Below are 21,742 nucleotides of genomic sequence, written 5' to 3' on the forward strand. Positions count from 1 at the left end.
GCAGCTTGAATTTCTCAGGCACAAAGGGGTCACAAGAAGCTCTGCTCCGGAGGAGAGAGTGAGGCTGGTGACTTTGCACAGCCCTGCTTCACTTAAATCCAATTTACTTGCAAGTCAAGACATCACCTTCAGGGGCAGCTAGGTGGCACAGTGGATAAAGCACTGGCCCTGGATTCAGGAGGACCTGAGTTCAAATCCAGCCTCAGACACTTGACACTTACTAGCTGTGTGACCCTGGGCAAGTCACTTAATCCTCACTGTCCCACCAAAAAAACCCCCACAAAAAACACAACAAACAACAAAAAATCAAGACATCACCTTCCTGATGTCATTGGTCCTCTTCTAGAACAAAGGTCAAACAACAAGAATCCTCCAAAGTAAATATTCCCAATGCCTTTACCTGATGTTCCTGGTTTCTGATCTGCTCACCCTTCTGGTTGCCCTCCTCTAGAAGCCTTCTACCTTGTCAATGCCCCTCTTAAAACATGGCATTTAGAACCAGACACGATATCCCCCGTGGTCATTAGGGCAGAACCCTCTCCCTTTATGTAGACATTCTAGGTAAGGTCACGGCCTAATTAAGTTTTTTTGAGGACAACTGCATTGGCTCACACAGAGCTTGTAGTCCACTAAAATTTTCAGCTCTCTCTCTTTTTTTTTAAATCAACTGCTCTTGGGATGCAGCCTGTTTTGTTTGGGTTTTGTTTTGGGGTTTTTGGGGTCTATTTTCAGTTTCTATTTGCTTTGTTCCTAATGCCCAGGGGGTGGATTCCACCCTGAAACTCTCATTGGGCATTGAACTGTCCTCTCCTGAGCTGAGTCCATCAGCCTAAATACAAGAGAAAACCTGAATCAGATCTCTGCTGAATCTGACCCCAAGTGAAAAAAAAGCTCCAAACCTGGAATGATGGGGACCCTCACCATTGTATTTGTTCTGCTGCTGCTTACTGGCACTACAATGTCAAAGGAATTAGGAACCCGTGAGTAGAGCAAATGGGAAGAAGCTGCTTTGGTGGTAAGGGACAGAATAGTATCACAGAGGAGTTATGAGACTCCTCAATTTGGACATTGAGAATCTAAATTTGAATCTCAGCTCTGCCATTTGTCATTTGTAGGGATGCCACTTAATCTCTCTAGTCCAAATTTCCTCATCTATAAAGTGTGTGTGTGGGGGGTTGAGCTACTTGACCTGTGAGGTCCCTTCTAGCTCTGGATCTATGGCCCTATAGGTAGAGGGACCTCAGAGTTAGGACAGGACTCTGTAAGCAATGTCTGCCTTCTATGCCGTCACTGAACTGGTGGTTTGGGGGAGGTCATCTTGTTCTGCTTGGGATATTGTAGTGGAAATATATAAGGAGAAGGAAATTTAGTGAGCAAGAAATGACGGGAATGAAAGAAGGAAGGAAAGGAGGGAAGCTATTTCCCATAAGCCACTTTGGCTTCCTCTAGATGCTATACCATAGGTCCAAGTCTCTTAGGATTCGGGTGTTTCCTCCTTCATCCCCTGGACAAAGTATAAATAGCTAGTGGTTGCTGTTGTTCATCCTTCATTTTCAAAGAGGATCAATAACATTATGGGGTGATGACACATATGAATTGAATTTATTATTTTTTAATTTGTCATTTATTTATTTGTTTGTTTTAAATTTGTGTGAACTGGATTTATTATTTTAAAAATTTTCATATATTTATTTGTTAGTCTGTCTATCTATCTATCTATCTATCTATCTAGGATTTGTGTGAATTGGGTTTAACAGAGGCAGAGTTACACAAACATCAAGTTACTCACTCAGCCAGAGACAGACAGACAGACAAATACACACCCTCACACAAGGCTATGGGCAGGCCTGCTCCATTGTCCTGAGGAAATGCCCTCCTGTTTCTAGACCCTTCAACCACCAGTACGCCTGAAGAAGGATTCAAAGATAAGAATAAAGAGGTAGAAAACTACTGTTACTTGGGACCAGGGACATTAGAGATAAACTAGGAAGGACTGGAGGACCTTCAGGGGCACTGGGTCTCCTCCAGGGTTGTATAAAAGGCACAGTGTATGCAGTGGGGCCACAGCCATAATCTATCTCAAGGCCAGAGAGTTTGGGAAAGAGGGAAAATGTGGGGCGTAGTGTCTACTGTGAAGAGTTACCTAGTTGTTCCAGCTTTTTTATGTCCAGAGTGCATCCTCTGCAACAGTAAAGAGCTGTGATGGGGATGGCATTTTGGTGATCGATTTTTGGGGCTCATCCTCACCCCTGGGGGAAAAAAACCCTACCTTCAAAGTGTTTTCATCTTATTGGGGGAGAAGGAAAACAAGATTCAAACTTGTCTCCTACCTCAGCGTCTCTCCACAATACCTTGGTTTCTCATGTTGTGCATATGATTGATTGTGTATGTGAGTGATTTTGCAAGGTGTCCAAACTCCTGTTAGGCATTTAAGATCTTTCATAACCTGGCTCTAACCTACTTTCCCAGCCATATTACTCCCTTTCATACTCATAGGCAGCAAAACTAGCCTTTATACTGTCTCTCACACAAAGCACTCCATCTCTCATCTTTATGCCTTTCTTCCATATCTTTGCAGGTTGGGCAGATGCTAGGTAGGGAATATGTTGCAAGTGGCATTTGCTCTTCTCATCAGTTATACAAAGACCCCAATAGAGATAGTCAACAAAGGAAAAAGAAAAAACCTAGAATGAATTTTTAGAATGTATTCCTTCCTCACTAGCATCTCTTAAAACTCCTAGTTTCTTTCAAGACTTAGTTCATTTTCCACCTCCTATAGGAAGCCCTTCCTGATCCCCTAGGTATTGCTGCCTCCCCCACCTAAAAGATTATTGTGATTTTTTTTTTTTAGTGAGGCAATTGGGGTTAAGTGACTTGCCCAGGGTCACACAGCTAGTAAGTGTTAAGTGTCTGAGGCTGGATTTGAACTCAGGTACTCCTGACTTCAGGGCTGGTGCTCTATCCACTGAATTTTTTTTCTATTGTCTCTTCCATAGAATGTAAATTCCTTCAAGGCAGAGACTTTCACTTAAACATTTTTTTTCTAGTATCCAGCACAGTACTTGGCACACAGTAAGTGCTCAGTAAATATTTGCAAATTAACCGAATGATTGATTTGTTTATGCATTTGTCCTTTCTTGGAAGAGTATTTTAAAAGGCAGATCATTTGAGGCAGGAGGAAGCCACAAAATCCAACACACCTTTAAATAAATCATCTTATCAAGACAAACTTTCAGTGAGTCTGACAAGGATACAATATTGCTAAGAATTGGGACTGGGAGGCAACAGGAAGCAGTGATACTGTCCTGGCATGGACTTACCTTCATTTCCAAGCAAGAGAAGTGCTTTGGTTTAAAGCTAAAACTTAAATAAACAGATTCCTTATCTAAGGTACTAGTCAACAGATTTCAGGGGAGGTCTGTGAACTTGGGTGCGGATAAATGACATATTTACTTCAATATGACTGGCTTCCTTTGCAATCTTCTGTATTTCATTTTATGCAGTTAAAAACATACTGAGAAGGGGTATGTAGATTTTATCAGATTGTCAAATATTAAGAACCCCTGACTTAAGGAAAGGACATGGAAGGGTGAAGGAGGTAATGTTGCTGTCAGGTTGGAATTGGCCTCAAATATCTTCTGATCCTCTTCTTTTCCTCCATCATTATTTTTGCATATCTCCTGTGCTCAAGAAAGAAGGTCATAGGGGGTTGGAAAAAAAGTTAAGTGGTGTATGAGCACTATAGTGTTTTTTCCTAATTATTTCTGATTCTAAAGAAAGCCCTTAGTCCTACCTTCTACCACCCTAAACCTAAAGATTTCTTTGCACCTAATTGCTGAGGGTGGGGGTGAGAGGGTAAGGTGGGAACTAGAGGGTAGGGAGGACTAGGAAGGTTAGTCAAGAAATAATAATAGCAGATATTTATATAATGATTCCAATCCTGTAATATAGGATACAGAGGTGGAAGGGATCTGACAAAGCATCTAGTGCTTTGGACAAAGGAGTAGAATGAGGCCCAGAGACATGAAATAGCTTGATTAGATAAAACAGATGATATTGAATAGCCAAACCAGGAACCCACTTCCTCTATGTCCACAGCTTCAGAGAGGTAGCTGGTGAATAGAAAGCTGGACTTGGAGATAAGATCTGAGTTCAAATGTAGCCTCCTCAGATACTTACTAGGTATGTGTTGCTGAATAAATGACTTTACCTTTCAGCCTGAAATTCCTCATCTGTAAAAAATGAGAATAATATTGGGTTGTAAGAATCAAAAGAGATAATATCAGGGGGCAGCTAGATGGCGCAGTGGTTAAAGCACCGGCCCTGGATTCAGGAGTACCTGGGTTCAAATCCGGCCTCAGACACTTGACACTTACTAGCTGTGTGACCCTGGGCAAGTCACTTAACCCCCATTGCCTCCAAAAAAAAAAAAAGAGATAATATCCAATCACTTTGTAAACTTTAAATAAATGTTAGTTATTTTCTGATCACAATCTTTCCTCAAAACCCCTACACAGTAAGTCATCCCAATATCACTATCTACATTTTAGAGGTGAGAGATGACACTTTGGGGGCTTTAAGTGGCTTCTTTCCCTCAATGCTCTTCTCTTCTCTCCTCTTTCTTCTCATTTACTTTCTTTCCCTCAATGCTTTTCTCTTCTCCCCTTTCTTCTCACTTCCTTTCTTGTAGATGGGGACCAGGCTCTACTAATAACATTCACTCAGTAGCTTCTCAGACCAGCAATGGGGAAAATACCTTGGAGCATTTAGGCTGAGAGGCAGGAGAGGAGACCACCTAAGCACACAAATTTAATAGAGTCCGAGTTGAAAGCAGCTTCAGAGAGAATCTAGTCCAACCTTCCACCCAGGACAGCAAAACCCTCTGCTTGGTCAATACCCTCTGATTGTCCAGTGAATGAGAGTTCATTCTCTCAGAAGGCATCCTGGCCCATTTCCAGAAAACTTTAAGAGTTAGGAAACTCTTTCCTTTCCAGTCGAAAGCTGTTTCCCTATAATCTCAACCATTAATTGTACTTCAGGAAGGACATAGAGAAAATCTGGTCACTCTTTCACGACAGCCTTTCAAATATTTAAAACTAGTTATCATATCCTTCTTCTTCTCCTCTCCCCTCCCCACCCCCACTTCTCTTCCCAAGGTTTCCTTCAATTGGTCTTCATGTCACAAAACTCTGAGTATCTTTACCATCCTGCTTAACCTCTTCTGGAACCAATCCAGCTCTCCTTGTCCTTCCTAAAATCCAAACATACTCCAAAATGTGATTGGGGAAAAAAACAGAATGGGAACAAGGTCACCAGAGGGGCCAAAGATGCTGGATGAGGGACAGACTAGACAAGTTAGGAGCCAAAGAAGGGATGCCATGGGTTCCAGTAACCAAAGCCCAAATTTCAGTCAGTCAATCCTTCCTGACCCCATCCCTTTCTCTTCCACTCCACAGTGAACAAGTTCCTTATTTAGAGTATTAGCACTAACCTGTCTCACTCCATTTCTCCCAATGTTTCTATCAGAGTGTTACTCTCTGACATACCAGGACATGGCTCTGTCACATCCTAGGCCAGAACAATTCAGCTTCACAAACACGGGCTACCTCAATGGTCAATCCTTCTACCGATATGACAGCAAAAGCCAGAGGGCCATACCCCTGCCACCCTGGGACAAAATAGAAGGAATGAATGACTGGGAGAATGAGAGCCAGCTTCAGAAGATAAGGGAAGACTTTGTCTTAGAGAATATGCAAAACATCATGGACTATTACAATGATGGAAATGGTGAGTCTGATGTGGGCTGGAATTTGGGGTTAAATTGATTGTGAGTAGTCCCAAAAGAATTACAAGACTCAGTGACTCAGTTTCCCAAGTTTTATTGCAATACTGTGGGTGACCACAGGGAGAGAACCAGAATAGTGGAAAGGTATCTCTCAAATAAGGAAAGGAAAGACAATTATATTTATAGTATGGATAAATTGATTATCAGTCTCATTATAATAATCTCCACCTTGGGGAGGTACAGGCGAGGGCCTGTCCTTTTCATTATAATATTCTCCACCTAGGAGTGTTACAAAGGAGGGCTTATCCTAATTTGGAGTTCCTGGGGTCCTAAGCCAACCCCCGAGGCAGGTACCTTTTTCAGTGGAGGTGTGTTTTGGGGGTTTACACGTCATAAGGTGAATCTGGGGACAAATTTGGCCTTTTCTGCGCATGTCTCTTTCTGATTCCCATGGCTAGTTTCAAAATATAATCATTTTTCATTAGAATTTCTATAGGTTGTCTTTTTCCTTTATTGTTATTTTGACTTGACCCGTTCTGGTCCATTATGGATGTTGATCGCTATGGGTATGAGAACCTAACATAAGTTATCTATTAACTGGAATCTGACTCCCTTTTAAAGCTAATATCTGTATTAGAGCTTGGGTCTTAGGTTTTTTCTATTAACCCCTTTTTGCCTCCTACATTAAGCTGACACATCAGTGGTGCAAGGACCATGGGGTCTAGGAGCCCACTGCATAGGAGGGGTTTCAGGGACCTACACTCCTTGCTCCTAAACTGGGGATATGGTGAGCATCATCTTTCAGAAAGACAGAAGTAATTAATTTTTTTTGAACCAGGGCTTGTTAACCTTTTTAGTGTCATGGACCTATTTGACTCACTGGTAAAGCCTATGGACACCTTCTCAGAATCATGTTTTGAAATGCATTAAATAAAATACACAGGATTACAAAGAAAACCAATTATGTTGTACTATAGTTTTCAAAATATTTTTTAAAAAGCCAAGTTCATGAGCTCCCAAAATCTATCTGGAGATTCAGTTAAGAACCCCTGGCCTTTTTATTTTTTTTTTTATTTTTTTTTATTTTTTTTTTTTATTTTTTTTTTCCCATTATCACCTTTATTATTTAAAATTGTACTAGAAATGGTAACTACAGCAATAAGACAAGAAAAAAGAATTAATGGAATTAGAATAGGTAAGGAGGAAACAAAACTACCACTCTTTGTAGATGATATGATGTTATACTTAGAAAATCCTGGAGAATCAACTAAAAAACTACTTGAAAATATTAACAACTTTAGCAAAGTTGCAGGATACAAAATAAATCCACATAAATCATCAGCAAAGTCCAACAACAACAGATAGAGAAATTCCATTTAAAATAATTGTAGCCAATATAAAATATTTGGGAGTCTACTTGCCAAGACAAATCCAGTAAGTATATGACCAAACTATAAAACACTTTTCATACGAATAAAGTCAGATCTAAACAACTGGAAAAATATTAATTGCTCATGGGTAGGTTGATCCAACATAATAAAAATGATAATCCTGACTGTTAATCTACTTAGTGCTATGCCAATCAAACTATCAACAATATTTTGTAGATCTAGAAAAAATAATAACAAAGTTCATCTGGATAAACAATAGCTCAAGGGAATCAATGAAAAACATATGAAAGAAGGTGGTCTATCAGTACCAAATCTTTTTTTTTTTCATTTTACACTATTGCTGTTATTTTGTATACAGTGCATTTCACTCTGCTTCAGTTCATGTAGGTCTTTCCAGGTTTTTCTAATAGTATCCTGTTCATCATACCCTAAATAATGTACCTTAAACTTGACAAAGAATTTTCTTCGTATTAGCCCAGCAAAGTCATCATAACTATTTCCCTCCATCCTATTCCCTTCCCATGATATTTACTCTATTTTCCATCTTCTTTTAAACTATTCCTCCTCAAAAGTATTTTACTTCTGACTGTCCCCTCCCCTACTCTACACTCCCTGTTTTTCCACCCTTCCTTCCTTATCCTCTTCCCCTCATACTTTCCTGTAAGGTTAAATAGATTACTCCTCCCAACTGGGTGTGAATGTTATTCCCTCCATGAGCCAACTCTGATGAGTTTAAGGTCTTTGAGCTAATTCTATGTTCCAAATTTTCTTCCTCCCTCTCTCTTCAACCCTCCCTATGAAATCAAGCAATTCAATACTTGTGCCATTATGCAGAACGTCTTCACCTTCCTTGAAAGTATTTTGCTTTTTACTACTCTCTCCCAGAATCTGCCCTTCCCTCCTTCCCCTCCCCCCCCCCTTATCTCCCTCCCCTCCCTCAGGGCAAAATATATTACTATACCCACTTGAGTATGTATGTTAGTCCTTCTTTGAGTCAATTCTGATGATATTAAGGTTCAATCACTCCCCAATTCCTTCCCCCTCTTCCCCTCCCCTCCATAAGCTTTTTTCTTGTTTCCTTCATATGAATAACCTCTCCCCAGACCATCTCTCCCCTTCCCCCTCCCCCAGTCTATTTCTCCTACACCTCAACCCTATTTTAAGGATGTCATTATGGGTTAGTTAGGTGGCACAGTGGACAATGCACCAGCCCTGGACCCAGGAGGCCCCAAGCCCAAATCCGGCCCCATACATAAGACACCCCACAAAGAACAAAACATAACTTCCCTTCGTATTCAGTTCAGACCTGTGTCCTCTGTATTATCTTCCCATATAGGAATGTTAACAGTTTGATCTTTTAATATCCCTCATGAAGTCTTTTTCCTGTTTATCTTTTTATGCTTCTCCGGGGTGTTGTATTTGAAAGTCAAATTTTCTATTCAGTTCAGGTCTTTTCATAACAAATGCCTGAAAGTCTTCTTTCTCCTTGAAGTTCCATGTTTGCCTCTGAAAGAGGATGCTTAGTTTTGCTGGGTACGTGATTTTTGGCTGTAGTCCCAGTTCCTTTGCCCTCTGGAATATCATATTCCATGCCCTCCGGTCCTTTAATGTAGAAGCTGCTAGATCTTGCTTTATCCTTATTGGAGCTCCACAATATTTGAATTCCTTTCTTCTAGCTGCTTGCAATATTTTCTCCTTGACCTGGGAGTTCTGGAATTTGGCTATAATATTCCTGGAGGTTTTCCTTTTGGGATCTCTTTCAGGAGGTGATCGGTGGATTTTTTCAATTTCTATTTTAGCTTCTGCTTCAAGAATATCAGGGCAATTTTCCCTCACAATCTCTTGGAGGATGGTGTCTAAACTCTTGTTTTGGTCATGGTTTTCAGGTAGTCCAATGATTTTCAAATTATCTCTCCTAGATTTATTTTCTAGGTCAGCTGTTTTTCCAAGGAGATATTTCACATTGCCTTCTATTTTTTCATTCAATTGGATTTGCTTTACTGTGTCTTGGTTTCTCATAAGCTCACTAGCTTCCATTTGTTCAATCCTAATTCTTAGGCAATTATTTTCAGCAGTTTTTTAATCTCCTTTTCCATTTGGCTTTTCAAACTGTTGACTTTTTTCTCATGACTCTCCTGCATTGCTCTCATTTCTCTTTCCATTCCTTCCTCTCTTTCTCTACATCTTCGTTCTATCTCTCCTACTTTCTCTTCAAAGTCCCTTTTGAGAGCTTCCATGGCCTGAGACCAGTTCATATTTTTCTTGGAAGCTTTGGATGTTGGAGCTTTGACCCTATTATTATCTTCTTCTTCTGAGGATGTATTGTGGTCTACCTTTCCCCCAAAGAAGTTTTCGATGGTCTTCTGCTTTCTCTGCCTACTCATCCTGGCTTACTGTTTCTTGGCTTTTTACTCCTTAAAGTGTAGCGCTGCTTCCCGGACACACCGTTGGTGCTACAGCGTGGCCCAGGGGGTGATTGGGCTTCTTCTCAGCCTGCCTGGCTTGTGAGTAATCACAGCCGCTTTCTCTTTGACCCGGAAACAGAAGTCTGATTGAACTCTGATTCTCTATGGTCCGAAGCTTGGCGTGCTTTTACCCCTCCCCCACTGGGCCACCACCCCTCGATTCAGCCCACTGGTTCAGACCCAGGGCGCTTTGCCCCAACTCCAGCAGATACTGCCTCCACTTCACCCCGGCCTACCTCCGAACCCCCTCACCAGTCCGTGATCAGAGCCTCAGAAGCTGCTGGTGCTGAAGACTCTGACGTGTTGGAAGCACTGTCCCTGGCTGGGTCCGGACCGCGCGCTGAGCTGTTCAGCCTGATCAGTAGGTGATCAGAATCGCCCTCTTTTGCAGAGAAACAGTCTCACTCTGTTCTTATGTGCATTAGGCTGTTCTGGGTTTTGATTTTTACTGCATTATTTGGGCGTGAATGGACGGGTTTATCTGGAGCTTGTGGGAGTCACAGCCTCTCCTCCGCCATCTTGGCTCCGCCATCACCCCTGGCCTTTTTAGAACTGTCCTCTTTCTGAAACTTGCTTCCTGTTTGGAAGCAGCCTTAGCTGCTAACCCTTTCTTTCTTAATGGGTCTGGGATCTCCCAAGAGGGAGAGTAGACAGAAATAGTGGTAAAGCCAGTATGTGAAAACATACTTTGGTGCACTCCAGAGATTTGACCAGACTGGGATATTTCTAGGATCTCATATCTTTCAGGGACGTTTTGGCTGTAAACTTTGTGGTGGAGACTTCATAAAGGGATTTTGGAAGTGTCAATATGATGGACGGGACTTCATTGAGTTCAACACCACTGACATACCGGCCTGGATCCCCCTCGATCCTGCAGCTGACATGATCAAGCAAAGGTGGGAGGCAGATCCAGGTGCTGTGTACCGAGCCAAGGCCTATCTAGAAGAACAGTGTGTTGGGACATTGCGAAGATACCTAGAACTTGGGAAGGCTTATCTGCGCCAGCTAAGTACTTATCTGTATTGTTTTCCTGCCCACCTTATATAGATCAGGGGAGGGATGCCACCTCTGGGGCTGGGAACACTTAAAAACACTTCCAGGGGAATTGCTATGGAGGCTATCAAACTGAAACTATACTCATATTTTCAAATCTCCCCTGGCCCCCAGCTATTTCTACTCCCTCCCATTTCCAATAATCAGGGAACAAAGGTACTTGAAAACAAGATATTGATCTCTCCTGAGCTCTCTCAGACTCTAAGTGAGGGGCTAGAGTGGGGGTTAAGTGCCAGGGTTGAGGACTGAATTATTGGGGTTTATTGGAAGTATAATGAGAGCTGTTGTTCATCTGGGTTTCCTGCTAATCCATGCTATCCCTGGATGGGCAAAATGTGCCCCAGGGAGCTTCCCCAAACCTTGGTTCCTGTCAACACAGAGGAACTAATCGCTTAGGGATTGTCTGTCTGCTGGAGAGGACACAGCCAAATGTTTCTCTACTGCAGGGAATTTCTCCAGTTTCTCACACAGAATTACCCAGATGGTTACGGTATATAGTTAGAGCATAGTTGGTCTGGAATGATCCAACGAGGATATTGTGATTACAATGAGAAAGCCATTTGATATGAAAACTGGAAAAGATTTTAGGAATTATCTATTCCAACCTCCTTGTTGTACAACTAAGAAAGCCGAAGGAGGCTCAGACTCACTGTTTCAGGGAGACTAAGCAGCTACTCTTCCTACAAACCTTAAATCTGAGCTGTTGGAGGCAGAAGCCTCGGCTCTTAGATGACCATTTCTGTCAGAGAGGGATAGTGAGGGAGAGTCATCTCAGGGAAAATTCTGGTCCCTTCAGCAATAAAGTTGTGCCAATCCATCAAACAAGCTTTTATTGCATTTCTGTGATGTATCAGTCCCCTTATGAGACCCAAGAGACACCAAGACAAAAACTAAATAGTCCCTACCACAAATGAGAGGGGGATACAACATGTACACACAGAAGTATACTTATACAGATAGAAAATACACATATAAAGTAGTTGGCTACAAGGTAACCTTGGAGCATAAGACATTTTGCGGCTAAGGGGACCGGGAAGGGGATACCTGAGAGTCATATTGAAAGGAACCAGGGATTCCCAGGGGTACTGATGAGGAGAGAGGACATTCCAGGCATGCAAGACAGTCAATACAAAGTCAAGGGGACAGGAGATGAGCTAGGCATTGTTGTTGTTCGTCCTTCCTTCTCCAAAAGGACCAATGACATCACACTTGTGAGGGATAGCAAAAAGGCCAATATGACTGGACCATAAAGTACATGGAGGAGAGCAATTTGCACTAACATTAGAAAGGAAGGAATGGGCCAGGTAGTGAAGAGCTTTAAATACCAAATGGAGACGTTTGTATTTAATCTGAAGCAGAACAGGGAGCCAGAAGAGTTTTCTGATTCTAAGATTGCTTCCCACTGAGTGCTGATTCCACCTTTACCCTCAGGATTGGCATATCTCTTCCTCCAGGAATTTGTGTGCCTGGTGTCATTATAGAAAGTCAAGGCAGATCAAGGGAATGTCCCAGAAAAGTCCCCAAGTTTTTTTCCTGTTTACAATTTAACTTGTGGGAGTGAATCAACACCACAGACAAAAGATTCTTTCCCAGAAGGCTCCTATTGCACATTGGGTGAGATACAAGAAAAAAAAAACATGTGGCATCATGCAATTAGGGAATAGAGTACAAGCCTCAAAGTCAGAAAGATGGAGAGTCTGGTTCTACCTTGGACTGACTGGCTGTGTCTCTCTGAGAAAGTCTCGGAATGTCTCAGTGCCCTTCAGCAAATTTCTAAGACTATGATTTGCAAAAGAGTTGCTAATCTGCCTTGATAAAGGGTGTTACCACCTGGGGAATTCCCTGTGCTAATGAAACACAGGTTTAGACCAAAAATAAAAGAGCCACTAATCTATTTGGATTAACTGGATTCCATTAATTTATTATCATCACTCTCATTCTCTTAGATCCAGTGGGTTACCATATTCTGTTGTTTTTCTTTCAAATTGATACCTATTTAACCACTGGAGATCTGGGAGGAATGGGTATCTGAAAGTTACAGGGAGACAGAATTATGGTTCAATACAAGGAAAAATCATCCTAAAAATTATTGGTGAGTCATTTTTCATTCATGTCTGACTCTCTGTGACCCCATTTGGGATTTCCTTGATAAAGATACTGGAGTGGTTTGCCATTTCCTTCTCCAACTCATTTTACAGCTGAGGAACTGAGGCAAATAGGGTTAAGTGACTTGCCCAGGGTGACATAGCTAGAATGTATCTGAGGCCAGATTTGAACTCAGAAAGTTGAGTCTTCCTGACTTCAGGCTAGGTGCTCTATCCACTGTGCCACCTAGCTGCCCAATCCTAACAATTAGAGATGTTAAAAAATGAAATTAGTTGAAATTGAATAAAGTTGAAATAGGGAGTTCTTCATCACTACAAGCAGAGGCTACATCATTGATAATAAACTTTAGAAGTATGGAGGAAAGATGGCTTGGTGCAGAAGAGAATATACAGATGGGGAATATTTTCTGTTGGGTTGTTTTCATTGAAAACAATGAATCAGTTTGTCCCCAACCCCTCTTAATTCCAGTGCTTTCCCTCTTTTAATTATTTCCTATTTATCCTGCATATAGCTTGCTTTGTATATATTTATCCACATGTTGTCTCCTCCATTAAATCGTAAACTTCTTGAGGACAGAGACTGTCTTTTGCCTCTTATTGTATCCCCAGTCCTTAGCACAGCACCTGGTGAATAGTAACTGTTTAATTGGTAGAGCTGAGATTTTAGAAGATTCAAAATGATTCTTTCAATGGGTCTAGGAAGAAATTTGAGAGTGTTGCGTAAGTGGAAAAGATAGATCTAAGTTCTACTATTCATGCCATCTGCTCCATTCTTTTATAGTTCCCCCCAAGGTGAATCTCAGTCATTATTCAGCCCTTGGAGGAAATTTGACTTTGAAATGCCTGGCCTATGGCTTCTATCCAGAAGAAATTGAACTACATTGGCTTCAGGATGGAAAGATCCAGAAGAAAGAAGTTGCAGAAACCCAGCCTATTGGAGATGGCACTTATCAGGCCTGGATAACTGCTGAAGTTCCTTTTCCAGAGAAAAATACTTATTCCTGTCAGGTGGTTCATGAAAGCTTACCTGAGAGTCTTGTTGTGGCCTGGGGTGAGCAATAAAAAAGTCAGAGATTTACAGATTCAGCTCCATAGTTCCATCAACCAGGATGGGAAAGAAAAGCTTGAAAGACCTTCATCACAACTACTCCCACCATCACCACATCTTCATTCAACAGTTACCTGTGTTTAGGTGTCTGGCAAAGAGAATTAAATACACCCAGGTCCTCCTCCTTAAAACTTATAATATGAGACAAACAACATTAAGATGAAGAAATAAAGGTCAATGTATAACAAAATAAAATTGTGTAAATAAATTGTGAGGGGAAGCCCTGGTTTGTAGTTTCATGTAGTTTCATTCTCTCCCAATGAGGAAACTCCTCTCCAACAACTCAATTCTGACAGTGTGAGGCACTGACTTGCCCCAAAGTCACACAATCAATTTATAGTATAGGCAGCACCTTCAACCTGACTCTTCCTGACCATGAGGCCAATTTTCTATTGTCTAATGCACATTACTTTTCAATTAATACATAACTAATATATATATATATATATGTGTGTGTGTGTGTATACATACTGTATATATACATACACATACACACATATACACATGCACATACATACACATATATGTTGTGGTTAACTGGAATGTGAGATAAGTATAGAGGCATCCCTATGGTAGGCAACAGTGGGCTGAGGACAGTTTAAGGAATTCCAATTTCAAATACATTATGGCTGAGAAAGCATCTTATTCATTCCAATCCAACTGGCAAAATTTATTAGAAAGGGTGGGATTTCAGAAACAGTAGGGATGACAGAGGGCAAATGGAAGAACGGTTCTAGCTACCTGTAGACCAAAGGAAGATGGGTGACAGGAGGCAGGGAAAGGATGATACAGGCTTACAGAAGATATCCCTGAGGGATCAGAATGTGCCCCAAGCAGGGTATGGGCAACAAGTGAGAAACACTTGACTCTTGCCCTGTCCCAACTCAAGAAAAGATTAATGGGGCTGAGGCTGAAGAAAAGGCAAGTAGAACATTTGCCTTCCACCCTCCTAAAATTGTCCCCTCATTTGAGGGGGAAGGGAAGGCTTTCCAGCCCCTTGATAACCTTGCTTCAGGTGAATAAATGCCTTTTCCAGAGACCCTGGTTTAATTTTTTGATATTACTTAATTTGGGGTCCATGGATCTCTAAGGCTTCTGTGGCTAGATTTCAGGGGTTCCATGAACTTGGATGGGGTATATTACATATTTATTTTCACTAACTTCTAATTTAAATTTAGTATTTCTTTCAATTATGAATGTAGGTAAAAAAAAAAAACATTATTGTGAAAAAGGGCCCATAGGCTTCATCAGGCTGCCAAAGGGGTTCATGATACAAAAAAAAATCCAAAACAAAACAAAACAAAACAAAACCATTAAGAACCTTAATGCTAGGTGGTATTCACTTCCACTAATTCAACTACCACATCTATGCTGATGACTCCTAGACTTTCTCCTGAGTTCCAGTCTCACACCATGTCTGTTGGACATTTTCAACTGGAGGTCCTGTGATCCCTTTTACCTACTACTAGTAGGCATATGATATATGGAGGAAAAAGACAGAAGGAAACAACTCTATGGACAAAAATGTTTATAGCAGCATTTTTAAATTTTTGCTTTAGCAAAGAACTAGAAACTAGGAAAGTAGATAGGAAAATGGAAGAAATTAGATTCATACCAACACTTCATTCCTTTCTTATAAATAGATAAGCTCCAAATGAATGTGTGACCTAAATAGGAAAAATAATTTCATAAACAAATTTGAGAAACATAAAATTATCTATAAAATTTATGGCTAGGAGAAAATCTTGTGACCACCAAGGAAAAGAGAGGACCAGAAAAGATAAAATAGATCATTTTTATTACATTAAATTGAAAAGGTTTTATACCAAAGAAATCAAATAAAACTAATTGAAAGGGAAACTGTTGTCAAAAAACCCCAACATAATGTTTGCAGCAAGTTTCTCTGAAAAAACTCTCATTTCCAAAATATATAAGAAACTGATTCACATTTATAAGAAAAAGAGCCATTCCCCAATGGAAAAATAGTTTAAGACAATGAACAAACAGTTTTCAAGGGAAGAAACTCAAGCTATCTTTAGCCATAAGGAAAAAAATGTTCCAAATTACAACTAATTTGAGAAATGCAAACTAGAGTCATTTTGAAATTCTGTCTCAGACTCAGCAGAATGGCAAAGATGACAAAAATAGAAAATGACAAATGTTACAGGGGCTATGGGAAAACAGATATACTGTTGGTGAATCTCTGAATGGGTATATAACCATTCTGGAAATCAATTTGGAATTATACACAAAAAATTAATTAATAGTGCATTCCTTTCAACCCAGCTATATAGAGCTGAAAGAATTATTATCCCAAAGGTTGCAGAGGTAGAACTTAGTGGGTATATAATAGGGCCTGCTCACAGCCAAGTTGAGCTCTTTTTCTCTGTAGCTGTGATGAGGCAGAACAAATCTTGTCCCAACAGTCATTTGGGGAAGATGTAGTATTCTTGTCTCCCACCTGGCCATGGTAGCTATAAGTATGTGGCCCCTCTTGTCTCTTTATGATTATTCTTTATTCTTTCCTGATCGCAGGCAAAACACCAGTATTCTAAGATGGGAGCATACAGGCAACCTTCTGAATTCAGATGATCGAGAAGTCCCATTAGCAGCTGGACCTGAATAGTAACAGTAGCAATAGCTACAAACAACCATATGAGGACACTGATAGCTTAACTTCAGTGATTATGACCCTTGTAAGAGTCACAGAGAGAACTGCTAGCTCTGAATTTTACAAAGTACTGACCCTCAGGGTCAAACAGAGAACTATACCTAAAGGACACTTCATTGAAGACTTTGTAAATGAAGAAAAGGACATCTAGCCACCAAAAACCATGAGAATTCCTTTTGACATGTCTTTTCTACTCATGTGCTTCCTGACTCTGGGGCCAATTTTCTATTACTTACTGCATCTTGCTTCTCAATAAACACGTTAAAAAAATTCAACATAAACAGGTTGTGGCTAACTAGAATGAGTGTGAGGTAAAGATGTGGGCATCATTTGGGTAGGCGGCAAAGGGCTGAAGGCAACCCAAGGAATTCCAAGTACAGATATAATAGGTCTGGGAAAGCAGCTCATGCATCCTGATTAACTGGGAAAACTTCCTGAAAAGGATGGGATTTCAGAGACTTTAGGAATGATGGAATAAATGTGGGAGAAAGCTTCCAGATACCCAGAAACCAAGAGTGGCTGGGTGACAGATGGGGGAATGTAGGATGATGGGAACTCTGAATAGATTTACCTAAGTGAAGCAGAATGTGCCCTGGGGACATGGGCAATAACTGGGAATCTGTTACTCTTGCCTTATTCCAACCCTGAGATGAACAGTATAAGTGGAAAGAGAGCTGAAATTCCTCCAAAATTTGTTACTCCTTCCTTTGCAGCTTCATACCCCCACCCTAGTTCAGACATTCATTATTTCTCATCTGGACTATTGAAATAACCTTCTACTGGTCTCCCTGCCTCAGGTCTCTCCTAAAATCTCCATATCCTTTGAACCAGAGACTTCATATACTCCAAGGAAGCAATCAATAAGAAGAAAGTCCCCATCTTCTCCAAAATATTTATGGCTGCACTTTTTGTGATAGTTAAAAATTGGAAACAAAGTCGATATGACCATCAATTGGGAAATGGCTAAAAAAAATTGTGGTACATGAATACAATGGAATACTACTGTGCTGTAAGAAATGATATGATGAATACAGAGAAGCATGGAATGATCTATATGAACAGATAGACAGTGAAATAAGCAGAGCCAAGAAAAAAATATATACAGTGACAACAATGTAATTAGAAAGAACAACTACACACCAAAAAAATCAAAAAGTAAATGTAACCAAAATTTTAAAAAATCAAGTGAGATTCAAATGAAGAGATATGAGAAGACATCTACAACCTACCCCTTGGTAGAGGTGGGAGGTCTAGAGATGTTAAACAGTATACATGTTTTTGGACTTTTTCAATGGGTCAATTAATTGTACTGATTTTTTTTCCCCTCTCTAAAAATACTATTGTTCATATGGAATAGCTCTCTGGGAGGAGAACGGGAAGGGATACTTGGTATAACTATGGTAAACAAGAAACAGAAAATATCAACAAAAACATGAAAAAAATTTAAGTGTTTTGAAGGTACAGGTTTGGGTTTTTTTTTTCTAGAGTCAATTGTTCATTTACCTGTACACTACTGATTAGTGGGTAGTGATAGATAACAAAAGAAAGAACATCATTGTAACATTTTAAAAATGAACAGAATTAAAAAAGATGTGCAGAAGGGAATAGAACAATTTTGTTATTACTTTGTCAAACAACATTTTATATATATAAATACATATACACAATATACATATGCATGTGTGTGAGAGAGAAAGAGATGGACAGACAGACAGAACAAAGATCAAAACCCATACCAAATTAGATGAACAGAAATGAGACAACATGGTACACAATTGAGGCAACTCCAATCTGAATCTATTTAAACAAGTTGTTGAGGTTGAAAAATTAGAAATGGATAAAAGAACAGACTTCAAAACAGACTATCACTATGCCTAAGAATGTTTAATTTGTGCAAATCAATTGACATGAGGAGGAAACCAAAATGGCATAAAAACTTCTTTTGGCAGCAAGAATTGGTCTTTTTGCAAAACAGAGAGACATGGAAATGCTGATATAATAAATTTGATTGTAAAATCTTATGGAGGAAAATAGACATGATGCAATAAAGGGGAAAACAAGCTTACAGAAGACCTAGCAAGATAACACCTAAGCCAGGTCATCCTGAGAACATTTTGGGATGAAATTTGGAGGACCATGAAAAAGAAATGCAAAAGTTCTGTCAGGATTTCTATAACAAATTCTTTTTTTGCTCTATCAGTGATGATGAAGCCATCACATCTGGACTGTAACCTCACAGTCCACAATAAAATAGAAATGGCACTAATAAAAGAACAAAAACATGAAAAGGGCAAGTGACTTGACCAAATGTATGCAGAGCTGAGATGGTGGCAATGTAATCATTAGAATGTTTTGGGGATGAGGAAGGATACTAAAATCTTAGAAAAATCTGAGCCTTATTAACAAAAACAACAAAAACACAACTGAAATATTCATCACTAACCCACAAGCCTACTTTCTTATCTTTACAAAATATTTAATATAGTAATCTGCACACATATCAAAGACATCATTGATGAAGGCATGAGAAGGGAAGTAGTCTTTCACAAATGATATTTTGCAGCATATTACATCTTTACAGTCACAAAATTGACTGAAATGTTAAGAGAATACAAGATCCAATGCTTATTATCATTAATATTCCAAGCATATTTAGCATTATAAACTAAGTAGAGGTGTTCCACTTAAAAACAACAAAAATACTACTTAACTGATACTCATATCAGTTCAAGAAGTCTCATTCAGACATTTTCCTTATTTCATAAATGGCACTGGAAAATCATTAGGCTAAAATCCAAAAGAGATCTCTTGTCTTTATGAATTTCTTTCATAGTCTACAAAGATACCCAGCGGGTTTGATATCTAATAAATTGGTGCACTTAGCAAACCCTCATCATTGTAGGAAACAGACTGTTCTCACAGATTAAGACTAACCAGGCACTCTAATTCCATCAATCTGGGCTCAGTTATTTTCCTGCCTTATTTTGTTTGCAAATGGCCTGAAGGAAACAGTGCAACTACAATGGAATGGCATTTACTAAGTGCTTATATCTGCAAAGGTCTTCTTCAGTTGCTCTAACTAAACCTGTGGAAGACATGGACCCCTAATACAGAGACAGTAACAAGTACACAAGAGAAACAGTGTGATACACTGAGAAGAACAATGACATGGAGATTTTTATTCTAAGACTAGCTCTCATACTAAGTATATGACCTTGAGTCAGTCATTTTCCCTCCATGAAGCTTGGTTTCCTCATATGCAAAATGTCAAATTTGGACCAGGAATAGGACTCCATTTGTGATTTCATTGAGATAGGAAACTCCTTCTGCTGATGCAGATCTGTACCTTCTCTAAAACTTAAGGGTCTCGGAGAACTCCCTGGAAGCAACAAGAAGTGTTGGATCTTGTTCAGTGTCTTATGTCCATAGGAGAAATAATTGTTCTGTCTACACTAATCATTTAGTTAATTAGGAATTACCAACATCATAGAATATTGGGTAAGGATGGGATCTCAGAAAACATCTAAGAACATGAGGAAACTGAAGCAAACAGGGTTAAGTGACTTGCCCAGGATCACACAGCTAGTACGCATCTGAAGCCAGATTTGAACTCAGGAAGATTAGTCTTCCTTAATCCAGCCCTGGTACTGTATATACTGGGCCACCTATAGTATATCATTCTAGGCTCGTTTCTAAAATATGAACTTATTTTTTCTTTTAAAAAATATGAACTTATTTTTTTGAACATCCACTTTTTTTTATTTTTAAGTGAGGCAATTGGGGTTAAGTGACTTGCCCAGGGTCACACAGCTAGTAAGTGTTAAGTGTCTGAGGCCAGATTGGAACTCAGGTACTCCTGACTCCAGGGCCAGTGCTCTATCCACTGCACCACCTAGCTGCCCTGAATTTATTTTTTTGAAAAGAATTCTGCTTCTAATCTATCCACTTTCCAGACAATCCTTCAGACTATTTCCCGCATAATCTCCCTCATGCATTATTCTAATTATGTCACTCCTTGGTAACTCCCTATTGTCTACCAAAATTAAATGAAGAATAAAATTGCTTTTTTTTAGTGGGCAAGGTTCTCCACAATCTGACTTCCAAATACCTTGCCCACTTTATTTTGTTTTGTTTTGTTTTGTTTTGTTTTGTTTTGTTTTGTTTTAGTGAGGCAATTGGGGTTAAGTGACTTCCCCAGGGTCACACAGCTAGTAAGTGTTAAGTGTCTGAGGCCGGATTTGAACTCAGGTCTTCCTGAATCCAGGGTCAGTGCTCTATCCACTGCGCCACCTAGCTGCCCCTCCTTGCCCACTTTAAATAAAATTCTTTTCCTTTAATGACTCTATGTTCTAAACTACTTTGTATACATGTTTTACTGCCTGACCTAGCAAGGTACCTCCTTGCTGTAGCACCTTCTGGTGCTTGACCAAAAAAAAAAAAAAGTGACAACTCAGTCTGGTATTGAAGGTCTTTCCCAACTTGGCTCCCACCTTCCTTTCCAATAGGAGTTCACTTTCCTCTCCTTTATAGACACTATCTTCTAGCCAACTGTCTCCCAATCTTGCCCTGCCCTCTCCTGCCTGCATGCATAATTGCAGGTCAGTTCCTATACCTGGAAGACATTATTACCTCCATGCCTCTACTACTTGAAATATTCTTCAAGACCCAGCTGAGATGTTGAATTGAATTAATCCTGGCCTCTCTATTAGATCTCTCCTGACCCTTAAGGAGTTCACCCTCTATTGGGAGACAAATCTTAATACAATAAATTCCTATTAACTCAGAATGCTGGGAGAAATAATATTTCTGTCTACATTAATCATCTGCTTGCTTCACTGGGAATTACCAACACCATAGAATATTAGGTAAGGATGGGATCTTAGAAAACATCCAAGAACCTTTATACAGCCTTTTACTATTATATAAGGTTAACAAAGCACTTGACAAATATTACTTTATTTTGTTCTAATAACCCTTGGTGGTAGGTGTTATTATCATTGCTATTTTACAGATGAGGAAACTGAGGAAGACAGAGGTTAATTGGCTTTCCCAGAGTAACACAGCTAGTAAGTATCTGAGACTGGATTTCAACTCATCTTCCTTATTTCCACTCTAGCACACTATCAGCTGCACTACTTAGCTTCCTCTCAGCTTAATGACTTCA

At 39.9% G+C, this 21,742-nt stretch overlaps 2 protein-coding genes across 3 annotated transcripts in view; one reads left to right on the top strand and one right to left on the bottom strand.

Annotated features, from left to right (window-relative positions):
* KCNK13 (potassium two pore domain channel subfamily K member 13) overlaps positions 1-21,742 on the bottom strand; it is a 194,312-nt gene that overhangs the window by 75,513 nt on the left and 97,057 nt on the right. The gene's annotated exons all lie outside the window — the stretch shown is intronic.
* On the top strand, positions 827-14,097 carry LOC122741414 (zinc-alpha-2-glycoprotein-like). Of its 2 annotated transcripts, none has more exons than XM_043984878.1 (4): positions 827-980; positions 5,527-5,787; positions 10,372-10,650; positions 13,581-14,097. In XM_043984878.1, exons 1-4 carry the CDS (start codon positions 905-907, stop codon positions 13,859-13,861), a joined length of 897 nt encoding a protein of 298 aa, XP_043840813.1. In that variant the 5' UTR covers positions 827-904; the 3' UTR covers positions 13,862-14,097. The 2 variants fall into 2 exon arrangements, with proteins under 2 accessions (XP_043840813.1, XP_043840814.1); XM_043984879.1 differs by having other exon boundaries at positions 862-1,015.

Source organism: Dromiciops gliroides, chromosome 2, assembly GCF_019393635.1.
Source record: "Dromiciops gliroides isolate mDroGli1 chromosome 2, mDroGli1.pri, whole genome shotgun sequence".
Classification (NCBI taxonomy): Eukaryota; Metazoa; Chordata; class Mammalia; order Microbiotheria; family Microbiotheriidae; genus Dromiciops; species Dromiciops gliroides.